Source organism: Cygnus olor, chromosome 16, assembly GCF_009769625.2.
Source record: "Cygnus olor isolate bCygOlo1 chromosome 16, bCygOlo1.pri.v2, whole genome shotgun sequence".
NCBI lineage: Eukaryota > Metazoa > Chordata > Aves > Anseriformes > Anatidae > Cygnus > Cygnus olor.
In genome coordinates this window covers 13,304,344-13,327,495 of record NC_049184.1, presented here as the reverse complement: position 1 = coordinate 13,327,495, position 23,152 = coordinate 13,304,344, and the positions used below count along the sequence as shown (strand labels likewise).

The window sequence follows — 23,152 nt, the reverse complement described above, 5'->3', positions numbered from 1 at the left end:
ACAGCAACACGGTGAAGGGGTAACAGATGTCTCAACTAAAATTAAATTTTACTGACTTTTCAACTAAAATTAATTTTTCTTTTGCATGCCTGTCCTGTCCCTCCTGTACCCGAAAGTTGCCATGCTACTTGTGGTGTCAGGGACAGCCCCCTGCTCCTCCAGCTTTCAGATTTGTTTTATTTTTCAGGTTTGCCAGCAGAAACGTCTCTCTCTGCTTCTTAAGATTTAGAAGTGAATACAATAGTCCCACCCAAATTTAGGGAGAAAATGTAACAGGAATCAGCGTTGTCGTAGCCCGATTTAACTCTGTTGGACAGAGCCGTTGCCTTCCTGTAAGTGTCACGGAGATGTAATCAGGCTCCCTTATGGAAATAGATGATTAAAATAATGATTATCCCAGTCCAAAACAAGAGGAGGCATGAGTCACTTCAGGAGTATGAATGAGCAGGTGGAGGAGCTTTGTTAAGATGTTGTACAGGTGGCCAACAGCAGCTTGGGTGCAGGCATGGCAAACCTTAGGTCAGCAAAGGATGGAGAAGGAGCCCCCGCACAGCCTGCCAAGGGCATACACGGCCCTTGAGAAAAAGGTACTGAAGCTCCTGGGTTACACTAAAAAGTACAGGGCACAGGTGCACAGCAGGCTTCTCCCATCTGCAGCCAGGAAAGCCAGCAGCCTGTAAATGTTCAATAAAATTAAGACTTCAGCAGAATAGCACTCAGCTAACTCACTCATTCTTCTCCAAAGAGGAATACTTTTTCAGTCCCTGAAAAGCAGTTAGCTTAAATCAGGAGAAGTAACAGCATTATTGAGCTAAACCTTACAGAATGAAGCAGTAAAATGTTGTTTGCACTTCATAGAAACAACTCCAGAACCAGGAGGCCCCTAGGGCTGACAAAAGCAAAAATCATAAAAACATACTATGTTCTTTGCCTCAGCATTTCTTCCTCCAAGGAAAGAGGTCTCCCCAAAAAGGTATCTGGCACAGCCACATACAGTTGTACATGCCTCCAACCCATACAGAAAGCAAACAATGCTGACAAGTTTGGCGAGTGGAAACTGGGGGGAGCTGTGCAGAGTAACCCCAGGGCTTAACCTTCATCAGATTGTAGGCTTTCCTTCAATTATTTGGACAGGAAATTAGAAACTATGCAAAGAAGGTATTTTTATTCATTCTGTTACTGTGTCTGTTTCCAGAAGAGGGAGCCAAGTCATGAAAAAATGCAGCCAAAAATCAAAACCATTGTTCAATCTGTTATAAGGGGCGTATATATAGTTGTTTTTGTTGTGGTGGTTTTGTTTTAAGTAGCATATATGTTTGGAGTTAAATTAATTCCAGGCAGGAGGGGAGATGAGTGCTGATGTAAGTACTGAAGTGAAATGTAGGTAATAAGGTCAAGAAAGAATGGAAGAGACAAGATTTTGGGCACGATACAGTACTCACAAATAAAATCTTGTACCCATACTTGAGTTACTATGTTAAGTCTCATTTCTATAGGATGCACACACATCCAACACTGACACTGCAACGTTGGCTTATTAACTTACTAAAATTGATTGAGTTTGGAAATTAAGTACGTCAAAGTTTTCTGTGTTTGTACTCCTCCAGTTCCTCCCTACTGCTCAACATCACCTCTTCAATCAAAAGGTTCTTTGACTGATTTGTTTCTAATGTAAAGATCTAATTTTACTTTCAAAAATAGCTGCAGTTAGAAAATGCGTTTGAGTGTAAAATTAACAGCCAGCTTCTAACATCCACCACATGCACATAAATGTTTAAAACGTAAAAGAACAAACATTATTCCTTTCACTGCTTCATAACTTTCTGGAAGTAAACTTCCCATCAGGCTGATTAAATAGCAAATGGAAATAACACATTAGACAGGTGCTGACTCCAGAAAATAATCTTTCTCAAGAACACAACCTCCCCTAGTTTTTTCTGTGTTCAGCTTTATCTGTCCAAAGATTAAATCAAACAAATGATTATTTGGTTAGTATTCAAGCAGACGTTTACTATGACTGCATTTTACCACACGATGGCTATATTATGTGGGTATTTTATGAAGTTGAGCACAAACCATGATGCAGTTATGTATTTCTGAGAGGATGTGAGAAGAGAAATAGGCTCACACATTCCATAAAAGACAACTGTTTCTTGAAGGAACGGTCTGACCGCAGCTTTAAAGAGCCCTGCTAAGTATGAGCAGTTTTAACATAACTTATTCCCAATCCAAGGAAAATGCAGGTGGTTTCTAGCGCCAAACAACAGAAATTTGCAAAATTGCTGCAGACAGCTATATGCGGAAAAATAAGCAAATGATCAGAGTTGACAAAAGGGAGATTGTTTTTAAATGAACAGCAACTCCCGTGCACAAATTCATCCACGTGGGTATAAGGTAGACGCATGTTATCCGAATTCCAGCTTAACACATGGAACACAAAAAAAAACCACAGGATTTTCTGGTTCTGAAGTGCCTGAAGGTAGCGGTGTGTAGCCCACCAGTACTTTGGCCAACCTTGTCCTTTATTTCATAATATGAAAGCCAGAGGGGAAAGGGAAAGAATAGAGGGTCCTGTTCGTACGCTTTGGTTTTTGTCCCCATACAGCTGTGCAAGTAATGTGAACTACCTGACAAGCAGGGTTGGGGACAGACAGCTTTGCTCATGAATTCTACTGTTCCTTTGTCATTAAGAACTTCATGGCAGAAACTAATACTGACCAGTTGTTTCTAAACAGAGAAGATCTACGGTGCAGGTCAGAACCCATCACAACTTGCTGTAGTGTAAAGGGAGACATAGGGCAAAGTATTCCGTGTTATCATTTTATATTCAGCCAAGTATCTGAAGGATGCTTTCAGCTGCTGACAACAGGAGGCCTGGCAACCCGTGAAGATAAGACACACAGGAATCACACTCCAACTCAATTTAATAAGCTTCATAATGAACTTGGACAGAAAATGGTTTGAAATAAGTTGAGCAACACTCATCTACTAGTCAAGGAATTTTTAAGTAATGCTTTTAAGCTTATATTCAAGCATACAAAGCATAAATTTTACAAATTAAAAACAATAAAATCACCCTAGAATAATGTAATGGCTTCCCCTATATGTACAAGGAGTGGAAAGGAGACGGAATTATTTCCAGGTAATTTCACAGATTTTTAATGCTACATAAGTGCTCTCCACATTCATTTCAATTTTTCTTTTAATGCGGGTGGAAGGAGCAGAAAGTGTTTCAGTGAAATCATCTTAAGACTGAGAGAGGTACTTCACCTGGTTTCAAGCTCTGTATGTTTGCCTCTTCAAAAGTCTTGAGAGGAAATGCTTTACTTAAAATTCTGCTGTTAAGTTTCTGCGCAACAGCCTCTGGTTTTCCAGCTAGATAAAATTAAACGGTTCAGTAAGTATTTCTCAGAAAGTACTGCCAGTACTTCATCTTCATGGAAACCCATTATCCACAACCTTTTACAAATCACTCCATTGTACAACAGAAGCAACCAGAGTTTAGCTTAGATTTGACAGGCAGAAAAGAAACATGGTAACAGCCAAGAGACAGTCATTAGGGAGGCGATAGGTTTTGGAGAAGGAGTGAGATTCGTAGCCTAATCAAAACACACTTGATATAAAGTCTTTTTGCAGAGGCATATAAGACAAAATATTTTACAACTCAACTTTGTTATGTTCATAGCATTAATGAAAAAAATCTTGCTTTCTTTCAACAAAGGAAAGGCTGGGGGAAGAACGAGATTAGTGTGTGCCACATTTAATTACCAGATTTGTTTGCCACCTTCGTGTTTGGAACAAATCTTCATACAAAAGTTAGTCTCGTATTCTCAGTTCCAAATTAAGTGAAACAAAATATGTATTTTTACACTAAAGCAAACTGATCAAAGTGGCATTTAATAGTATTTGTTAAAGTGGTTATCTAACAAAAATGGGTTAACAAAATCCCATTCATTAGTAGTCACCAAATAAGACATTTCTCATGCATATGACAAAAGTTCATTCGTGTACTGACAGAGGTCTGTTTACTGTGTACAATATTTCCATAAATTATATGTTTCACAGCCCCTACCATTCAAGAATATTTCAAACAGATTATATATTATATTTGTATATGCAAACTATTTTATATACACTAATATAAAGATCCTTAGAAGTACCATTATGACTACCTTTATGCTTTCTCTAAAATGCATAGCTTTCGAATATTTTCTTGCAGTTACCAAAAACTTTACAGATTAAAGCTGCTTATCAATGTGGCATGTTCATAAAAACAAAGTGAAATAGTTCTATACTAATTTTATATTAAACTCCTTAAAAAACATGTTTATTTTTAATGGAAAAAAAACAAGCTAGTGAAAATTCAAGTAATCTATGCTCAATCTCTGCCCAAATACTATATGAAATTAATGTAGCGTTCTAGAAGTACAGTGAACTTCTCAACCAGGACTGTAATACTGCATTTCTCATGGAGAAAAATGCTAGTCATGCCACAAAAACGCACCACTTTCCACTTCATCCGGGAGAAGCTTTAGATGACATTTAGTAGACGAGTGTCAGAATGGAGGAAAAGCTGATCAGTTATACGTGAAGAAATTAGAGCTATTCCAGTTTTGTTTCTGCAGTTTGTTATTAAACAAAGTTACATTAACCATACAGTTTCTCACAAACTAAAAGTTATACATGGTTTTCAGACATCAACCGACTGGAAAAAGGAAGAAAAAAAAAAAAGAGAGAGAGAATACAACTGTTAAAATTTTGGTGTTAGAATAACCAGTCTGGGTGAAGGAAAGCCAGACTGCTGTTGTAGTTGGGGGGTAACTGATAGCTTGTTTGTTATGTGTCAACTTCAAGACCTCCATGCCACAAATGCCTTAAAAGTGCAGAACGAAACTATCATTAATAAATGGGAACAAATCATTTTGTTATATCCATCATCTAGCTTAACCTTGGTGCTCTGCATCTCTAATAGCTGCTTAACAAACAACGGTTTCCCCCCACAAAATATAGCTACACAAGTAAACAGTGTTCACAGTAATGCAATCAGTAACAGGTTTTGTTAGTTTCCATAAATCAGGTGTATCTGCAAAGCTTTATACAGTTTAATGCATAAGTATTCCAGTAAAATTAAGTGAAAACTAAGTTTCATTCTACAGGGTAATATCTACGATACTAGACTAGATTATGTACAGTATGGGACTGGTATGACAACTGCCAGTGTTTCGTGATGTTAAGCTACTTCATCCATCAGGTCGGTCTTTGTTCAGCAAATCTTTAATAACTTGATATACGGACCTAAAAATCTAGAGATCAATTTGGCAAGATTAGTGCTTTCTACCACCGGTTGTGTACCAGTGAACAGTGCTGTAAAATTAAGTCGACCTGAACATCCCATACCCAGAAGATTACAATTTGTTGACTTGAAAGTCTGGACTTCACATGTAAAACGTTAAAACTATAATCCTAACTGGAGTGAGGACAGTCAGTAAACAAAGTAATACAGGTGAAGATGAACTGCATCTCTTCAGAAAGGTACGGAAGAATGGAGAAAATGGAAACTTCGGTCTTTAAAGACAGCCCTGCTCCGCTCAAGGCATAAAAATAGCCCAAGTAGCTGTAAAACTACGATTCTTATTCAGCAAGCATAAAGGCAGATCCTGCACAAGATGATACATCAGAGGCTTCAATGAGCATCTCTCCCCCCACGTCATTTCCTAGCACAAGTACATCTTTTAGCTTACAAAAATCCAGTGGCTGTCAAAGCTTCAGTAGCCTGCTGGAATCACTGCAGTGCCTACAGCTGCAAATTCAACACAGCGGGAGAAAGGTCCCTGTCAGAAAAACTCTCAAACACCTCTGTGGGCCATTTTGGTCATTCGTGAAAATTAAGAACGAACTTACTTCCAACAATACTCCTCGTGAAAAAGATGGGTCACTGATCCATTATGAACATAGCTCTCACCATATAAAGCACCAAAAATTCAGAAACAAGGAAAAAAAAGTCCTTAAATTAAGATTTACAAGTTTGTACACTATTTCCTAGGCAAAAGGTTGACCTTACTGCAAAGTTTATAGATGAAAACTTGACCAGTTACTTTTAAGGGGAATGTATATCTGGCTATAACTTAAAGGTAGAAAATATTCACTGTTCTATATACATATTTCAAACAGGAGACAGTTAAACGTAACTGAATAGTTGCCAATATAACTCCATATTAACTCACTGGCCACTAAACTAGGCATCAGTAGCCAATTGGAAAGCTTGAGTTTTGTACTTTTAAAAATGCTATTTTTCCTGTCTTCTTTAATTGTTTTTTTAAAAATGTATTATAGTGCATAGCCTAAGTCAGACTTTCAGAGATACAGCGCCTTTCAATGCAGTTTTTGCAGCATTTAAAAGGGACTTTTCTCCCTTCAAATTAGATGTTCATTGAAAAATCTGAATTGAGTGCTGTACTGTAGTAAAAATATTTCAGTCACAGACTGATATAAATGTATACTGTGCAGTACTATGATCGTTTGATGTCCATCTGCACACATTTTACTTGGGTTCTTCAATCGTCCCCTTGCTGAGGTCTGTCATTTTGGGATATTTCACTTTCTTCTGGTCTAGCTCATTCTGAGCCCACAGTAGTAGTTTCAGTAATTTTGCCAACTTGGGTGTTGATTCACGATTTTCATAGTCTAGAACAGCTTGATTAACCTCACTCCAAACCTGGAAAAGAAATACTGGAGTTTAGCGGTAGTTTTCCTATGATTAACACTGGTAACGTCACACAGACATGGATAACGTCACACACAGCTTGTTGGTTCCTCAGAACGTGGCCACGACAAAGCTCCATATGCTAAAAGCCTGGAGAAAACAAGGGAGAGAGCCAAATAGTTGATTACGGTAACATCAGTTTTGTGAATCCTGCTTAAGAAATACTTCTGTTCTTTTGAATACTGCTACATACATTTTTCTAAACACTTCAAAAATATTTGGACATGATTTTTAGCAGAAACAAATAAAAGATATCAACTTCCTTTTGAGAAAGTACTACCTTCTGTCGCTGCATCATGTTAAGCAAGTCTCCAAACGGTGATTCTTCAGGATTATCGAAGGCGAGCAAAGCCAACGTACGCTCCATTTCTGTCAGGCATTCCCGGCTCTCCTCGCCCTGCTCTGCTAATTGGGTCTGAGCAAATTCTAGAGCTGCTTCTGTCTCACGCTGCCGAATCAGTTCAATCAAATGCTGTTGCTACATACAAAAAAAAAAAAAGGCATAGGCATATTAGCTAAACAAATAAACTTCTTCAGTATTTCAAGACCATAATCTTCAGTCATTAGTATGTAATTTGAGACAAATGCTAATGCGTAATTTGACAGTTTAAAGTCAATTCTAAACGTGTTAAACAACTGACTTGTTAACGAAATCTACTGAAAAAGGTGACCTGATGCTTTGAAGTTACATGTTTTAGAAACATATGTTACTAAAGGAACTACAAGAAATCCAGATTAGTGATAATTCTGAGGTTGGCAGATCACAGACCATTCTTGCTGTTAGACATTTTCATGTTACTAATTAATTGTATATGACAGTTACTGCACCATGCCACAAAATTTCCCACTGCTACAAAATGATTCCAAGAACAATCAGTTGAAACTGCACCCACATTCAGTCACAAACCCTTTAACATAGTCCTAAAAGTCAAACTACTTTTTCCAGTCCTTCAGCAACCTCTAGGACAAAAATAAAGTTTGCCGCCTGTCCTTACCTGCAAATGAAAGTAAAGGTATCTGTTCGTATCTAACAATTCTGGATGGAGGCTGTTTATTAATGCAATGGCTTCTTGAATCTGTCCTTTCAATATCATTTCTCGAATTTTTATTCTTTCATCGAGAGTCTCTAAATCAACACTGGGTTCAATTCCAGACTCCATTCGAAATTTCTCTGCCGCTTCCTTAAAGCCCTCTGAAACAGAAACATTTTACATATAAAATCAGTTTCATCAAACAACTTAAAAAAAAACAAACACCAGCTTAAATGGAAAGATTTCAGTATTGCTCGTGTATTTTTGTGATTTAAATAGGAATTCTGAACTTCTGAAAAATTCTTTATGTATTTATTTATGTAGGTATCTAATCCAACACGCATCTAGCAGTACACGCCTAGTTCATTCTTAACTCAAGTGCCCTCATTCTCTAAGGATGCGTGCCAGATGTATTCCGATACTTCTTAACTTTAAAGCTTTAACAGAGCAGTGTAATTATTCCAAAACGGGCTCACATTTTCAAAATTTGGGTGGTTTTGCTTCTCCCTCTATCCCATTCACTTTTATACAGTTGTAATAAGAATAAACAGGAAAATAAGATTAATTTTGCTTTTCTAGAAAATGTAGTGTTAGTATGAGAAAAAGTTGTAACATCTATTCTAAAGCTTAAGTTATGCTTTCATACGCACAGAAGTGATTTAGCATAGTTTACTAGGCCACTAAGATGCTCTTCCCTCATCCCAGAAACTCCAGCCACGCACCAACGTAAACAGGGGTGTAGATCAGATATAAATGCCTCCACCCTGGTATAGCTTACTCTGATGGTATGCATCATAATTGCTAGGGACAACTTCCAAGCGTTTTTGATTGCTTTACGAATAAAGTGAGGCTATGGTGCTGAAGGGCTTAATATTTTTGGTCTCAATTATTTTGAGAACAGTGCTCTTTCAGAGTCTATCTTTCTGGACAGTTAGAGTTTGCTTCTGATAGTTGTTCTGTGCAGCTTTAAGAGTGCTATTTAACAACAGCAACATGTCTTGAGTTCTGTATTAATTGCACAAAAAAAATTATCATACAAAAGCAGGTCATTTTTGTTAACAGAATTCCAAAAAATATATATTTTTTTTTATCTTTCAGCACAAGAATTAAGGTTAGCAAGTGTAATTTCTATTGCATGACATCTGCTAAGTCTCTGATTTAGTATAATTGAGTCAGTGTCCACTTAAGTAAATACAAGAGCAGCTGTACGCTGCTAAGAGAAGCCAACAGCAGTCACTGAAACTTTAAAATCCTTAACTTCACTCTATGTAGTAACATATTCTAACCAAAATAATCTCTTTTGATAAAATAAAGAGCATGCACTTAAGAGCCTCCCAGCATTACTACTGATTGTTACCTGTCACAAGGTAGTTCATGATAAGGCGATTCATGTCTGCTCTCTGAATATGCAAGTTATTAAGCTTTTCCATCCATTCATCTTTCGTGATTTCATCAGGTTTTTCTGCATAACTCATCCTGGACTCTTACTATAAAGAAGAAAAAAGCATTTCATTTAGCACAATTCAATTAAAAGCAAGTTTAATGTATACAAAGAGTGCTACTCTACTACTATCTTTATATCTTTCTTATGAGATCTTTCAAATTAACAATCCCAAAGACATCCTTTTATCTCAAACCACTTTTACATTTTTCTCCTCCATTTTCCTGCACTTTGACAGCTACTAGTCAGTTTCTAAGGCTGCTTTCATCCATCATCAGAACACAAAATTTTAATACCATCTTCTTGCGCTTACTCTTAATTCCAGTCCACACAAATCTTGTATAAAAGTTATACAAACAAATCTTGTATAAAAGTTATACAGGACACGTAGCGCCATGATATAGCACTAATAAACCACGGTTTATCCAGAAAATTTCTAACAAACCTCTGAAGAAAAACTTGTGTAAAAAACATTTGCTCTAAAGTTTTCAACAGAACTTGGACTAGATAGATAGGTATATTATATGGCTACAAAACAGCACAAGGTAATTTATCCAATGTCCAGCAGAAAAGCTTACACCAGCTAAGCGTGATTGTTCCCAAAAGTACCCTGTCAATGCCAATAAATTATCTCCTAGCGTTTTTCTCAACTACACATTTTCCAGACTTGGAATCAAAGCGCTTTTCTAAAACGCAAGCCGGCGTTTAACCACCTCTACTTTCCAGTCACTACGACACGGGCGGCAAAAGGGGGAGGAGAAGGCGGCGACAACAACAGCAACAGGCACCCGATGGCTCCCGGGCAGCCAGGAGCGGCAGGGCGCGCTCCCACCGCGGCTCCTTCCCCACACGTTCCCCTGCTCCCAAACCGCCCCCACAGCCCCAACGCCCCCCGGGCAGCGGCAGGCGGCACCCAAAGGCCCCCGGAGCGACACAGCACCCCCCGGGCGCGCTCTCCCTAACCACCGGTCAGGACACCGCGACTCCGCGATCCCCCCACAACCCCAGCCCCGTCCCCTCAGGGTCCCCCGGCCTCCCCTCGGGGACCCCCGGCCTCCCCCTTCCCTCACCCCACACCCGCCCCGGGCCCGCCTAGACGCTGCCCCCCGCGGCCCGGCCCTCCCGGGGCCCGGCCCACCGAAGCTCCCGGCCTGACCAGCCCCAAGCCCGGCGCCTCCCCCTCGCCCACCCCCGGCCGCCCGCCGAGCTGCGGGGCCCGGGGGAAGGAGCGGAGCCGCCGCCGCCGCCATCTTACCGCGCGCCGCGCTCCGGCACCACCGCGGGCCCCGCCGCCGCCTCCGCCAGGCCGCGCCGCGCGCCGCGCTCTCTCGCGAGAACTCGCTCTCCCTCTCGCGAGATCTCCCCCCCTCTCCCCCAATCAGCGCCCGGAGCGGTGCGAGAGAACGCAACCAGCGAGACGCCCGGCGGGGCGGTAGGACCATAGAGATGAGCAGAGGTGGGGCGGCTCGGTACCATAGAGAGGGAGAGCGAGTCCGCCAGGGTTACCATAGAGGCGGGGCGGCTGAGCCCGGACACGAGATGGCCGCCGGCCGCCTGAGGCAGCCCGGGGGGGTGGCGAGGCGAGCCCGCCGCGAGCGTGGTGGAGGCGGCGGGGCCAGGCCTCGTCAGCTCCCTGCCTGCCCTCAGCAGGCTCCGTGCTGCCTCCACCTGCTGCCTTGCCGCCCCTGTTCCCCTCAGACACTTAAATTCATGTCACGTTGCAGCCCCCTGTGGGACAGGGACACCAAGCTGTAGCCTACAGCCTCTGGCAGAGGTGGCAACATCAAATCATTAAAAAGTCACTGATCGTGTCCCTGGTCTGGAGCAGTGCAAACACGCTGTGCTGAGCGAGGGTGGAACTGCTACGCAGACACAGCGGGCATCACACCAGCAGCCTTTCCAGCACGGTTATTCTTGAGCTGTGACTGGCACATTTCAGTCTTGACTGCTGCCCAATTGGCCCTACCAATCTTCCAGGATAATTCAGATGGAAATGGGTCTTGTATAGGTCACAGCCTGGCACATTAACATAAAGTTCCACCAATTTCCAGTTACGTTGCGATGCTGGGCTGTGAACTGCAGTAGCTGAGGGCTCTGATTTACAATCTCTGTCAAAGTTTGTATTGGCTGATCGGGAGAATTAATAAATTCACTGCAGCTAGATCCAAAAGGGTTTGGGAATCAAGTCACTCCATAGAAAAGACAATAAAACACTACAAGTTATATATTTAAATAGAGAACGGGAATTAAGAGGTATAACTTTTGAGTGTGAAATACTACAAGTGAAACTTCTTGGGAAAATTAATTTCACTTTTACAGAGTGAGAATAGGGTTATAATTATTAATTTTTCACTCTTGTTGTTGTAACTCTGCTATAAAACATAGCTTCCAAAACACATCCATTACAATTGCCCCTACATTGAAATTGAGAATCTCTACAGTTTAATCAATAATTGCTTATTTTAACTTATTTCTCCAAAAAAACCTCAATGTTTATAAACAACGCAAATTTTGGGAAAGCAAACTTCAAATACGAAGTACTACATGCTAATAGTTGTTAGTCATATGACAAAGAAAGCTACAGCATAGTAAATACCGCTGTTGATTGGAGAGGGCTTTTCTTTGGGCATCACTTTAAAAATACTCTCAATAAATTTGACTCAGAAGGAAAGACAAACCTTCAGACTCTATTTCGTGTACTTCTGAACCCTGTAAAATCTCTCATTTAGATTCACTGAGTCTTGTCAGCTCCTCCCCAAAAGGTGGAGTTTCTCAGGAGATTCTCATTAAGTGGGAGAGAGAATAGGAAGGTGCCCCTACTTGGAAGGGTTTCCTGAGCTTGCTGTAGAGGGAAACACCCCAAGCAGAGAGGAGACAGTGTGTAACTGTTATCACAGCTGCTATTTACAGGTAAAGAACAAAGAATAACTTACAATTGCTTTCTAAAAAGTAGGATAGTATATTGAATAAGCAAATTAAAAAATGCGTGAGCTGATTTTTGGCAGCATGCTTGATTGTGCAGTGCTCACCACTGTTTTTTCATAGGTTCAGTTATTTGACCAACTGCAGCAGAACTTTGTAACCTACTTGCAGAATATCACGACTAGATGTATTCTCTTTTCCTTTTCTATGTTTTCCTATGCATTTTATGGTAATGTCAAACCTGGTTAGGGATTGACCATTTCTTTGAGAGAAAAAGAGTTATAATCACCGCGACAAGGAAATATTGAGTGTTGCTATTGAAGCATTTTCTTACTGAGCCTGAAAACCAAGTACCTTTCTAAAGCATCAGTTGTTTTTATGTGGTTAAATAATACTGAATTCTATTACTTGTAGTGAAGCTTTTTTTTTTTTCTTTCCTTCCAAGGCAGCATTAGCCTGATGTGGTAAAATCCAAAATTTATCAATAACTTATGAAGCTATTATTCAATTATCTTGATGCAGGCCATTTATCCCTGCTAATGTTTTAGGTGTGATGAAAACTCCCTGTGTCTGGGGGGTTGAGCAGTACCCTAGGTAACACATTTTATGCTAGTTCTTTCTTGATAAATATCTGCTAGATTACCTTCTGTTTTCCTTTATTTTAAACTTGTATCTCCCTGAATAAATGTTTAATCATCCCATGTATAATGCCTGCTGCAGCTTTTAGTGAAGAGAAGCACTCAGGTTCACAGTGCTCATATTCTGGAATACTTAAAGACTTGGAAATACCTAATCCTGTATGGCTTGCATGACTTTTCTTTAAGCCTCACAAAAGTAGAAAGGAATAGGAAGATAGAAACAATTGTTGCCCTGTAACAATTCAGGACAAAAGCTTTCTATATCATTTCCCCTTTTCCTAGCACTAAAGCCTAACATCTGTTAAAAACATCACTTATTCCACAAACATGGAATCAAATAATTCTTTTATTACTTAGGGAAAACCTTTCACAATGCTTTTGTGCCTTCAAAACTTGATTACAATGCATGGAAGCAAACTATCTTGCTTTCTAGAAATGTTCCCGTGGCTATCATATGTCACTGTCCTAAAAGAATCTTATAGTAATGAGGCCAATAATAACATAGAATGTTGGTCTTTGGGGAAAAACTACAAAACTGAGAATAAAAGAAACTTGGATATCTGCTAAAGTAGTTCAGTGCATTTTATAGGACTTTTATGTGATTTATAATTTGATAAACTTCTTCTCAGAGAGGTATTTTGGAGGCAGATATTTGGAGTTAAGTGGAGTAAACAATAAGTCAAAATCACTAATTCATGAAGAAGTCACTAAAATCCCTGTAAAAAGACACATTGGGGGAGCAAGTATACCCAGAATTGGGGAGAGTGGGGGGAGGACAGGCTCTAAGTTTCTGTCCCTTGGTAAGGGAGGGGATTGCTTTCATTGTGAATATGATTAACACGTGGTAAAGCGCTTCTCTCTTCATCTAGTCTTTATGAAACATGATGCATCAGGAGCCTTGAAGAATCAAGCACCCAGAGGATAAACTACTTTGATACCTGTTGTATCTATATTGGCTGATGTGCTGGACTCTGGGAACACAGGCCTTTTTGCGCACCAAAAAAAAGGTAAAGCTGGAGCACAGCCAATGAAAATAGTCTCTTCTGATTTAGTGATAAATTATCTGTTAAAAAGCGGAGATGGAGTAGGGATGAGAACTTGCTTGTTTACTTTTATCCCTAGACTTTTCATGGGTTAACTCCATCTCAAGTTTTTACCTGGCTGTAGAAACTGACTCCCCAGAACACTCACTGAGGAAGAACTGAGAACGGGTGAGCATAAAGTAAGTATCATCTTTTAGGACTTTAAACACTGAAAAAGGTTACTGTCTTGGTGAAGGGAAAGGCTGGAGAGAGTAAAAGTGACATCCGTGTGCTTTTTTCCACCATATGAACCCAAATGTGGGGAGACATCATCTTCATGTTGCACGGGTGCCTTAGTGCCTGTTCAAAATAATAGTTTTATGGTAGTGCCTAAATAGTCTTTTGTGAGACAACATAAATACAGCACACAGTTTTTTTTTTTTTTTTTTAAATGGAAAATGACAATTAGGGAAACTCAAGGGATAAACAAATACAGGTCTATTAGCTGAAGAAGAAAGTCTCGGTGCATTGAGTGCATAATAGTAGAAAAGATTTTGGAAAGCAGTGGAAAAAAGTTTTAAGGAGAGTAGTGCTGATGTCTGTAGACATCTTAGCGTAAGCTTTTCCGGTACTTAAGAAGGAGAGATAGATAAGGTGCTTATTAGACCATTTTAGAAGCTGATTGATAGTCATTAATCTTTCTGCTAGGATTTCTCAGTGGTGTTTTCAGTTCAAACCAGTTAGAAGCTATGATCATGTTATGTAAGGGGATGCCTAAACCAAGACAAAATATGAATTATAGAGATCATCAAAAAAGCTGTTTCTGTGTGTTGCCAGGACAATGCAGATTCAAACCAGTAACCCAGGAGTAAATTTCCTAAATTAAGGGAAAATAGGCTTTAATACAGGAAAAGATTGGGGAAGGGAAAGGAATGAGGCAGAGAGTTGAGGTGCTGAGGATACCACTGAAGCAAAGGAGACACAGGTGTTTAGTCAGGAAAGATAAATACTCTGCTATGGTCTTAGTTAAAAGGTAGTCTTTAACACAAAGATGTATTTTTTCTTTTTTGTGGGTTAAAAGTGTGATGTACTTTAGTTAGTATTCACTGAGTGTGCAGGCAAAATTATTATTACATTAAGATGGTATAAGCCTCTTACCACATGTTTAAGAAGATTTTAATACTCGTTTCACTGCTGAATTCCCTGTTGCAGGCATCCCCTGTTCACTGTTGGCGTGCAATTTCTTGTTTTGCATGTTCCCTTTTCCTTGGTGTGTCCTTGTTTCGAGCACCCCTGGATGCTAAAGTTAACCATTAATAATACCATTAGCTTTTCCGAGGGCATAAGTCACAGTGGAGCTTGATCTACTAAATCAAAAGGTGTTTCTCTCTGTGCCTTTCATTTATTGTAGCTCTGTAATTGCTGAACAAAAATTAAACTACTGCTTGCTTTTAATGATGGTGTCTTATACTTTTGTACAGGAATCTGTTTCTTTTACCTCTTGGTGCTCCTGAGTAAAGTAAGTATTAATATTGCCCTGTTTTACAGGTGCAGGAGAAGCTGACTATACTGTCAGGAAAAAAAGTCAATAGTAGTTTTTCCATCATCATTCTGAGCTTTTACTCCCAGAAGTCTCATATTGTGCTCTAGAATGTAGACTTAAATAAAATGTAAATGAATCATTTAATAGAAAACTAATTTCATGGGAAAATACATACTTAGCATTAATTCTGTTTTTTCATCTTTCCATTTCTTAATTCATCTTGGTAAATGCTGCACCTGTCTGGAATACAGCTGAAGCTAAGGTTACTAACCCTTGAGGAAAAATGTGCAGGCCTGTGAGCAAAGAGCCAAACCTCACACCTCCATTTTATCTCAAAGGCTCTTCAGAAGTGATGTCTATGTTGCAAGCTTGTGCATGGCCTCATGAGTGCACCTCTAAATCTTGGCACCCCTCAGACATCTTATAGATATTTCTGGTTGCTCATATCACAGATGCTGACAGTAGGAACAAAAACATAAAGTGGAGCTAATGCACTGTAGGTGTTTATAGTAGTTTGTCTCCTGGAGAGTTTTTGAGAAGCCTACTCATTTTAAAAGGAGTGTTTATTGGGAAGCCTCTGTGTGGTGGATGAGGTAATACAGAATGCTTCCATGGCACTTGAGGCGTGGAACCTAATGTGGAATATATCTGTATGGAACTCTGGACCCAAGAGTAGGCGTTACTGTAGCAGTTGCTATTAAAGTTTCTAAAACAGATGGAATATTGGGGGGGAAGGAAAAAAAAATTGGAATAAGCATAGGTGGGGAGCATAGCTGATGGTAGCAGTTGGGTCTACAAGACGCAAACTCTGCCGCACAAATTCTGTCACAGAGCTGACCTTGCACTGCAAGCCACTGTGAGCAAGAGTATTTAGCGTGGTTTTGCTCTGGCACTCGGGGCCTCATGAACAGGGCACAAAACCGCCATTCCCGTGTGGTAACACACCCGCTATTTCTAATGAGGACAAGCAGCAGCCATGTTAACCCCGCAACGCTTTTCTGCTGAGGAGAACGGGGCGCCTCACGCTGCCCCCGGGTGTCCTGGAGCTGAGGGGCCGGATTATTTGTGGGGCAGGAGCTGAGGGGACGGGAAACTTGTGGGGCAGGGTCTCTGTGGAGCCGAGGGCCCGATGAACGGGTGAGGAACGAGAGCTGGAGGTCCCGGACCGGGCCCTGCGCTTTTCCCGCCCAGCCCCTCGCCGTGAGGCGGAGCCGGCGAGGGCCCGAGTCCTCCGGGAGCCGTGCGCAAAGCGAGGCGCGGTGGGCGCTCTAGGCGGCGGTTGGCCGCCATGTCGGTGTCTATGGTAGCGGGGGAGGAGCGGCCCCCGCCCAGCGCTCCGGAGCGGTTGCGAGGAGGAAATGGCGGCGCGGCGCGGCTGAGCCCCTCGGCGGCGGCGGCGGCGGCGAGACCCCCGTCCCCTCCCCGCGGTGAGTGAGGGCAGCCAGCCGCAGAAAGCACCGGGACGGGAGGAGAAAAGGAGCGGAGGAGCCGCGGGGGAAGGGGGGCTGGGCGCCTCCTCGGGCCTCGTCGCCTTGTGGGGCTCGGTTAGAAAATGGAGGCGGGCGGGCGGGCGGGGAGGGCCGGGCCGGGCCGGGTCGGGCTGAGGGGGGGCCCGGCGAGGCTGCGCGGCCTCTTCGCAGGGCACCGCCGGGCTCGGGCACGCCGTGGGCCTGACAAGCTTCCACAGGAGGTCGGCGACTGCGTGGTGGGGAAGCCAAAAAACCGCCGCAGCCGCCCCGTAACGCTCCGGTCGGGCCGGGGCGCAGAGGACGGCCTTGGCCGGGCGGAGCGGGCTGAAAGGGGGGCAGCCCCGCCGGGGGGACGGGACGGGACAGGAGAGGAGAGGAGAGGACGGTTGTGAGCTGAGGCGATCGACGTCACACCCAAGCTGACGCCAGCAAGCTTCTCCGTGACGCCACGACCGATCCAACCGCCGGCCCGTTCTCTTTCGGCGTGTCCCGGGGTGCGGGGGGGGGGGGGGGAAACGGTGCCGGGGGGGCTCCAGGAACCCGAAACCAGCCCGGGGCCGGCCCGCTGGGTGGGACCGTAACGACCTGCCCGCGGTGCTGCTGTGCTCCGGGTGACAGAGGCGTGCTCCCCATCGGTGAGTTACACAAAAAAAGTAGAGTTTGGTCACACTCTGGCGACTAGCTCGTTTCGGGGCAGAGAAGGGGTTGGATCTTTAGCTGGTGCTAATCGTCTCCCGGCCTAAATATTCAATAAATTCGCTGTCAATAACTGTGTTTCCTCCACCCCTCCATACCCCACACTAATGTACTTAAATACTGTCTCTTGGAGGTGATGGTGTTTTAGAGCTGCTTATTTGGCTTGCGCACAAAGCTAATCTTTATTTGTGACCAAATTTTGTTTTATATAATTACGTAGTTTTCATTTTATTACCTCCAAGTGATAGCTTTACTGGGCGGGATAGCTATACTGGGCTGTATATAGCAGGTGAAGAAGATCCTTAACTTTCCATTTTTATCTTGGAAAGGACATTACAATCTTTATGTTACAAAGTGTTTATATATTACACTCTTCATGCTGTATGTTCAGTAATTAAAAACAGTGTAACGTTGGTTTTTTTGTTTGTTTTGGATGGGTTCTCACGATTCCTTTTTTCTAGGAACTTCAGGGAGGCAAAAATGCCAATTCCTTTTATTTAATATAAAAGATCTAAAAGGATGTGTATAGCATTCCCACGTTCCTTCTTTTTCTTTCCTGGATAATCTATTTGAGACTGCAGAAGTAGCTGTTTTCAATACTTAATCATCACAGCCTTATTTAAACAAGCTCTTTGGCAGCTGATATTCAACTACCTTTTGCTTAATTTTGTGAGAACTCTTTGTTTGTTTGTTTTAAATCTATTTTACACAGGGTTTTTATCGTAAGGGGTAACTTGACTTGGTATAGCTTCAACTGCATCTTGTTATAACTTCTGCAAACAAAACTTACTAGCTGTTTAAGCAGTTGAATTGCTGGTCAATGAAAAATGGCAATATGTAGTTACTGTACAAGTGTACCATACACTGTGTTAATTGTAATAGGTATTTTGGGTTGTGCTCCACTTTTATATATGCCAGCCGCTCGTTATCGTTCTTTGACATTTGGAACTTTCTATAGGAATAAATATAGAAGTGTGCTCAAAATAGCTGTTCAGAGTTAGGCCTTAAAAATTTTCCCTTGACAGTTCCAGAAACATATTGCACATAAAGGCTTTTTAGCGCACTTTGGTGGAAGAATAAAGGCTCATGTTAGCCTTCAGCCTACTTTGAGACCACATGACTCCAGTGACTTGCAAATCAAGTAACTGTTGATTTCAAGACTAGAGTTTAAATATTTTTTCCATATTTCCTGTTTTTCTTTTTAAAGGGACATTTACATTCTGTTGGTATGCAGATGAGCTTTTTGTTCTGCTGCAAATTTATGTACTCTGAAGTAATTACGGATTTTTAAAACTGTTCATGTATAAAGTACATACAATTCAAAGAATGCTTCAGAGGGTGCTTTTCGTGATCTGAGTTTTTTTATTTTAAATTAAAACAAAAAAGCTAAAAAAAAAAAATCTCCCAAAAGCAATGGTAATAGAACCGTATGAGACCAAAATAGTAAATGAGATTGAATAAGTTTTCCAGTGTGCGATGGACTCAACAAAAGATAATCTTTGTTCTACTTAATCCTACTTCACTGCTGAGATTTTCTGGAAATAGATTAAATTATTTGATTTCAGTTTATATCTTTATAGCTGTAACTTAACTGTGGGTTTTTAATTCTGTGCAGCTTGAAACTTCAGCCAGAAACACTCAGCGGAGAGAGGAAGGGGAAGGATTACAGGGATTAAGTTAAAAGATTATGAAATTTAAGCGATAGAAATGAAAGAAGACAGGGCTGTACTCAGCAAGAGTAAGATTAGATGGTTTCTAGTTGACGGAAGTAATAATTTGTCTGCACTGGTTTTACTTTCTGGTGCACTTTTTCTGCCTAGTGTCTCCTGTAGCGCTCAACTAGTAGGACCATGGCAGAAAGTTTAAGGACAAGATTTTAATATAAGTAAGTTTTATCCAGTTTATGCGAGAACTGATTGCTTTTTTGTGTGCCCATTCCTTAGGATGATAATTAGTCCACTGTCAATTACTCTTTAAAGGTTATATTGCTATTATTTTTATCTAATACAGCTTCTGAAATAAGTGAGTGCTTCACAGGTTTTCCCAGGGATAGTGTCAACAGCATTGTTAGACTTTGAGGCTAAGAAATATCTTAAAAATTCCAGTTAGGGAGTTAAGATGCAAATATTAAATGTGTATTATGTGTGTTCTCATAGTAAACCCTAACCAAAATTGGGAATAGAACTGTCTAGTGTATTTATCATAACATAATCAGTATGCTGTAATTACTGTGTTTCACTGAATTCTGAAGGAGAAATTCATTTCTGTTTTGCTTCATATGATGAAGCCTTTTTGATGGAATAAGAATGAAATTGATAACTGGTTTCAGAAATTATATTTTAGCTCACTTATTATAAATTAAGAGTTTTAAAAAGTGTAAAAAATGCAAGATTTTTCATCAACAGCTGTGCTCACAGGGTCAGAAATTGTAATCTTGCAGTTATTCTGAGTCTATTTCTGTCCACTCAGTTCTGCTGACAACAATAATTAGGCACGCCAGAGGATACAGATAGTTTAAATTGTAATACTAATATTTTTTTACATGTAATGTTTTAGGATGTGTAACTAGTTTGTGTTGTAACAATTCCAACTTGACAAAAAGCCTGCATAACTACTAGTTTGTGTGAAACTCTTGAAGAGGGGATTTTAAGTACGGTGTAAGTGTTCAAGCTGAAATTTGTCAGTTCTAGAATCACAATATTGTGCGTTTAAAAATAAACAAGCTACAGGATATTGAAGAGTTAAACCGTAAGGATCATAGACTTGGCCTGAACAAACCATTGCTGTTCACTTAACAACCCGGCGTTCTTAAGTCACGATAAAGAACCGATTTCTTTGGCACTTCGCTGGATGAACGCCAGGTTGTGTGAATCACCTTCCCAGAGTTTTTTGGTTCCTTTGCAGTTGCTGAAAATAGTTTTCAGCGCTGCTGAAGAGGTCAAGTTTTGTAACAGAAATTGAACATTAGGCAGATAAGCTATATGTATTTGTAAAATATTTCTATTCGAGGTGTTGGAAAAAGAATCGTAAAGATTATTGTATAGCTAAGTGAGTAATACCCAATTACAGTCAAAGTTTGTACTTGATATTTCTGTTGCCTAGTTTATGACCATAGCTTATAAAAGTGGCTTGTACTGAGTGGGGCCTTTAGAAGGTTTCTTTTATGACAATTGTTAATTTTTTTCTTGGAATCTAAGCTTTTGACCACAAAAAGGTTCCTTCTCTGCACCCCCCCCCCCCTTTTTTATGTAAAAGGGAAAAAAGAGCAAAGTTACCTACACTGCATGCGATTGTGCTTACAGTGGTTCTTAATCAGCCAAATTTGCCATTTCTGCTCATACTGCTCAGAGCCTGAAAGAAGAACCTGACCAAAAAATTCAATCGTATATTATTTTATTTGGGTAAACTTTAATTGTTAGGTCAGATATGGGATTAGCTTTCACATAAGAATGTCAATTAAGGCTTCAGAGAGTATTGAAGGAGTAGTAAAAAAGCTAAAGTCTTGTAATAAGCCAATAAAGTCTCTGCCAAGTCTTTCAAACACCCAGGAAGCTCTGGGGTAAAAAAAATACCAGTGGTGCCTATACTTTTCTTTCCTCTGAAAATTAGTTCATGTATCATTAAATACAGAAATCCTAAACTAAATATGAATTTTGGTTATCAAGCGTGATTATGGGCTTTCAGTTTGGAAGATGTGGAGTGTGTGAGGTGCATGAAGTTCAGGTTGGCTGTATTAAAGTTCGGTCAGTACCATGGCTGGTTCCAGTTCTTTCCCCAGCTGTTAACAGAGCTGTGCTGGCAGAAGCTCTCATGTAAGCGCACAAGTTCGGATCTGTTTGCTAATGTAGCTCTGTTCATTCGGGGAGTCTGAGGCAACTTTCAGTCTTGCTTCTTCCCGAGATAAACTGCTCCTTTACGTGGGAGAAGCTGTACTGGTGTGTTGGTAGAGCTTTCATGTTACGTGGGCAGCCACCCTGATAAAGCTGCACTGCACCAGGATGGTGCACACCTGCCACGCCACCCTGTAAACAGAAAAAGTCCAGGTAAAAGTACAGTTTTGATGGTGTAATTACCTCGGTGAGAGAAGCTTATGCCAGCACTGCTCTGTTAATTGGGGACTGTACCCCTTAATGTCCCTGACATGTACAATGTGACGGTGAAAATCTGTAGTGTAGATATGAGCACAGCCTTTTCTTAAATAAAAATGTGATGTTTGCCAGGTGGACTTAGGCTAAAGCACCTTGAATATATCTGAGCAATTGCTGTTTAGCTAAATTCAGCTCTGGGAACTTCACTTTGATTGAAAGAAGCGTATTTTTGCTACTTATTCAGAATGAAATAAATGTAATGCTTGGTGCTGTCATCGTTCTGCCGCATTACCGAGTGGTCCATACCTTCTTTTTTCATCGCCTTTTTCTGACTGTGATCCTCTATGGTGCAATCTGATACAAGAATATTTTTGAAATATTTTGCTGGGGAAAATTATTTCCTAGCCCAAGAGACATAAAAATAAACAAAAGTCTGTGTGTATTTTGTGTTGCACAAACCGGGGAGCTACTTCATGCTTTTTGTTTTTTGCTTGGGGTAACTATTTTATACCGTGGAGTTGCTCATTGTCTTTTCTGCCTAAGTCTTACTGTGCATGAGAATCCACTGTGTGCGCATGGTGGTAGGATTCTGTGCATACACGTTAAACTCAACACTTCCAGGAGGTCCCACGTTCGCTGCACGTGTGCAGGGTTGGTGTCCTGTGTGTGCAGTTATCCCTCAGGTGAGGCAGTGGCCACGGCCTTCCTCTGAGGCTCACGTAAGGTAAGTGAGTAGCCTAAAAGAAATCGCAAAGGATGCTGGTGTGTAAACCTGTTTCAGACACGCAGTAGAGAGGGCTTGTATAATGAGTGACTGAAGACGTTTTAATTTGGAAAGGTTAATTTCTTTATTACAAGAGCAAGGACCATGTGAATATATGTGGTTGTTTTGAAGGGAAGCTGTTTCTTTGACTTCTTGTAACAAATCCGTGTTCTCAATTATTTCAAGAAGTAAGCTGCTGGATTGGTTTGGTTTGCTAGGGAAGTTTGTTGTTAGTCTAGTATACTTCTTCAATACCTTTCTTAAGTGGAAAAAATGATCTTGTGACATTTATAAATGTCTTCAGTCTCATTTTTCTTGAGAGAAAAACCTGGAAGAACATAGAACACTTGTTCCTGCATCTTTGGAAATTTAAAAAAAAAAAAAAATGCAGTTAATGCTTAAATTTTAAAGCACACCAGGTAACTGGGGTCAGCACTGCATACTGATAGTACTTGCTGTCTTGTAAATGTGCCCGGATTCTGGTGATGCTTTGTCCTAAAGTGGCTGTATAGCATAACATTTGTATTTGCCTGGATTGATTCATGCAGCCTTAATGAAGAGTAGACAATTCTTAAATTAGGATGGGGTATTTCTGAGGAACAGGGCTGTATCACTGAGTTATATGTTACTGAACTGGCATTGTTGAAATTACAAAGCATATTAACGTGTTAGTTTTTTAATGGGAACTAATGTATTGACTCTGGAATAGGAAGAAGTTCACTGCCACTTTGAAGTTGTTAGTACTGTGGCTTTATAAGGCGGTAGGTTTGTTATGG

At 40.9% G+C, this 23,152-nt stretch overlaps 3 protein-coding genes across 10 annotated transcripts in view; 1 reads left to right on the top strand and 2 right to left on the bottom strand.

Annotated features, from left to right (window-relative positions):
* Window positions 1–2,906: 2,906 nt before the first annotated feature.
* Window positions 2,907–10,754, bottom strand: GID8 (GID complex subunit 8 homolog). 2 transcript variants are annotated; one of them, XM_040575881.1, is made up of 5 exons: window positions 10,491–10,754; window positions 9,152–9,281; window positions 7,759–7,955; window positions 7,044–7,241; window positions 2,907–6,715 (listed from the first exon to the last, which is right to left on the bottom strand). In XM_040575881.1, the coding sequence occupies exons 2-5, from the start codon at window positions 9,267–9,269 to the stop codon at window positions 6,542–6,544; spliced, it is 687 nt and encodes a 228-aa protein (XP_040431815.1). In that variant the 5' UTR covers window positions 9,270–9,281; window positions 10,491–10,754; the 3' UTR covers window positions 2,907–6,541. The 2 variants fall into 2 exon arrangements, with proteins under 2 accessions (XP_040431815.1, XP_040431816.1); XM_040575882.1 differs by having other exon boundaries at window positions 2,907–6,853; window positions 10,491–10,594.
* A 1,268-nt stretch (window positions 10,755–12,022) lies between these two features.
* DIDO1 (death inducer-obliterator 1) overlaps window positions 12,023–23,152 on the top strand; it is a 58,028-nt gene continuing 46,898 nt past the window's right edge. The window contains exons 1-4 of one of the 7 annotated variants that reach the window (XM_040575870.1): window positions 12,023–12,145; window positions 13,665–13,802; window positions 13,918–14,017; window positions 15,299–15,336. The gene's annotated coding sequence lies outside the window, so the exon portion shown is untranslated. Of the gene's footprint in view, window positions 12,146–13,664; window positions 13,803–13,917; window positions 14,018–15,298; window positions 15,337–16,673; window positions 16,788–17,279; window positions 17,324–17,385; window positions 17,465–23,152 lie in introns of those variants that run through there. The other 6 variants (XM_040575868.1, XR_005824832.1, XM_040575874.1 and 3 more) reach the window with 6 other exon arrangements.
* On the bottom strand, window positions 14,026–18,467 carry LOC121079303 (translation initiation factor IF-2-like). Its single transcript, XM_040576366.1, has 4 exons — window positions 18,389–18,467; window positions 17,761–17,845; window positions 16,199–17,540; window positions 14,026–15,117 (listed from the first exon to the last, which is right to left on the bottom strand). Exons 1-3 carry the CDS (start codon window positions 18,465–18,467, stop codon window positions 16,340–16,342), a joined length of 1,365 nt encoding a protein of 454 aa, XP_040432300.1. The 3' UTR covers window positions 14,026–15,117; window positions 16,199–16,339.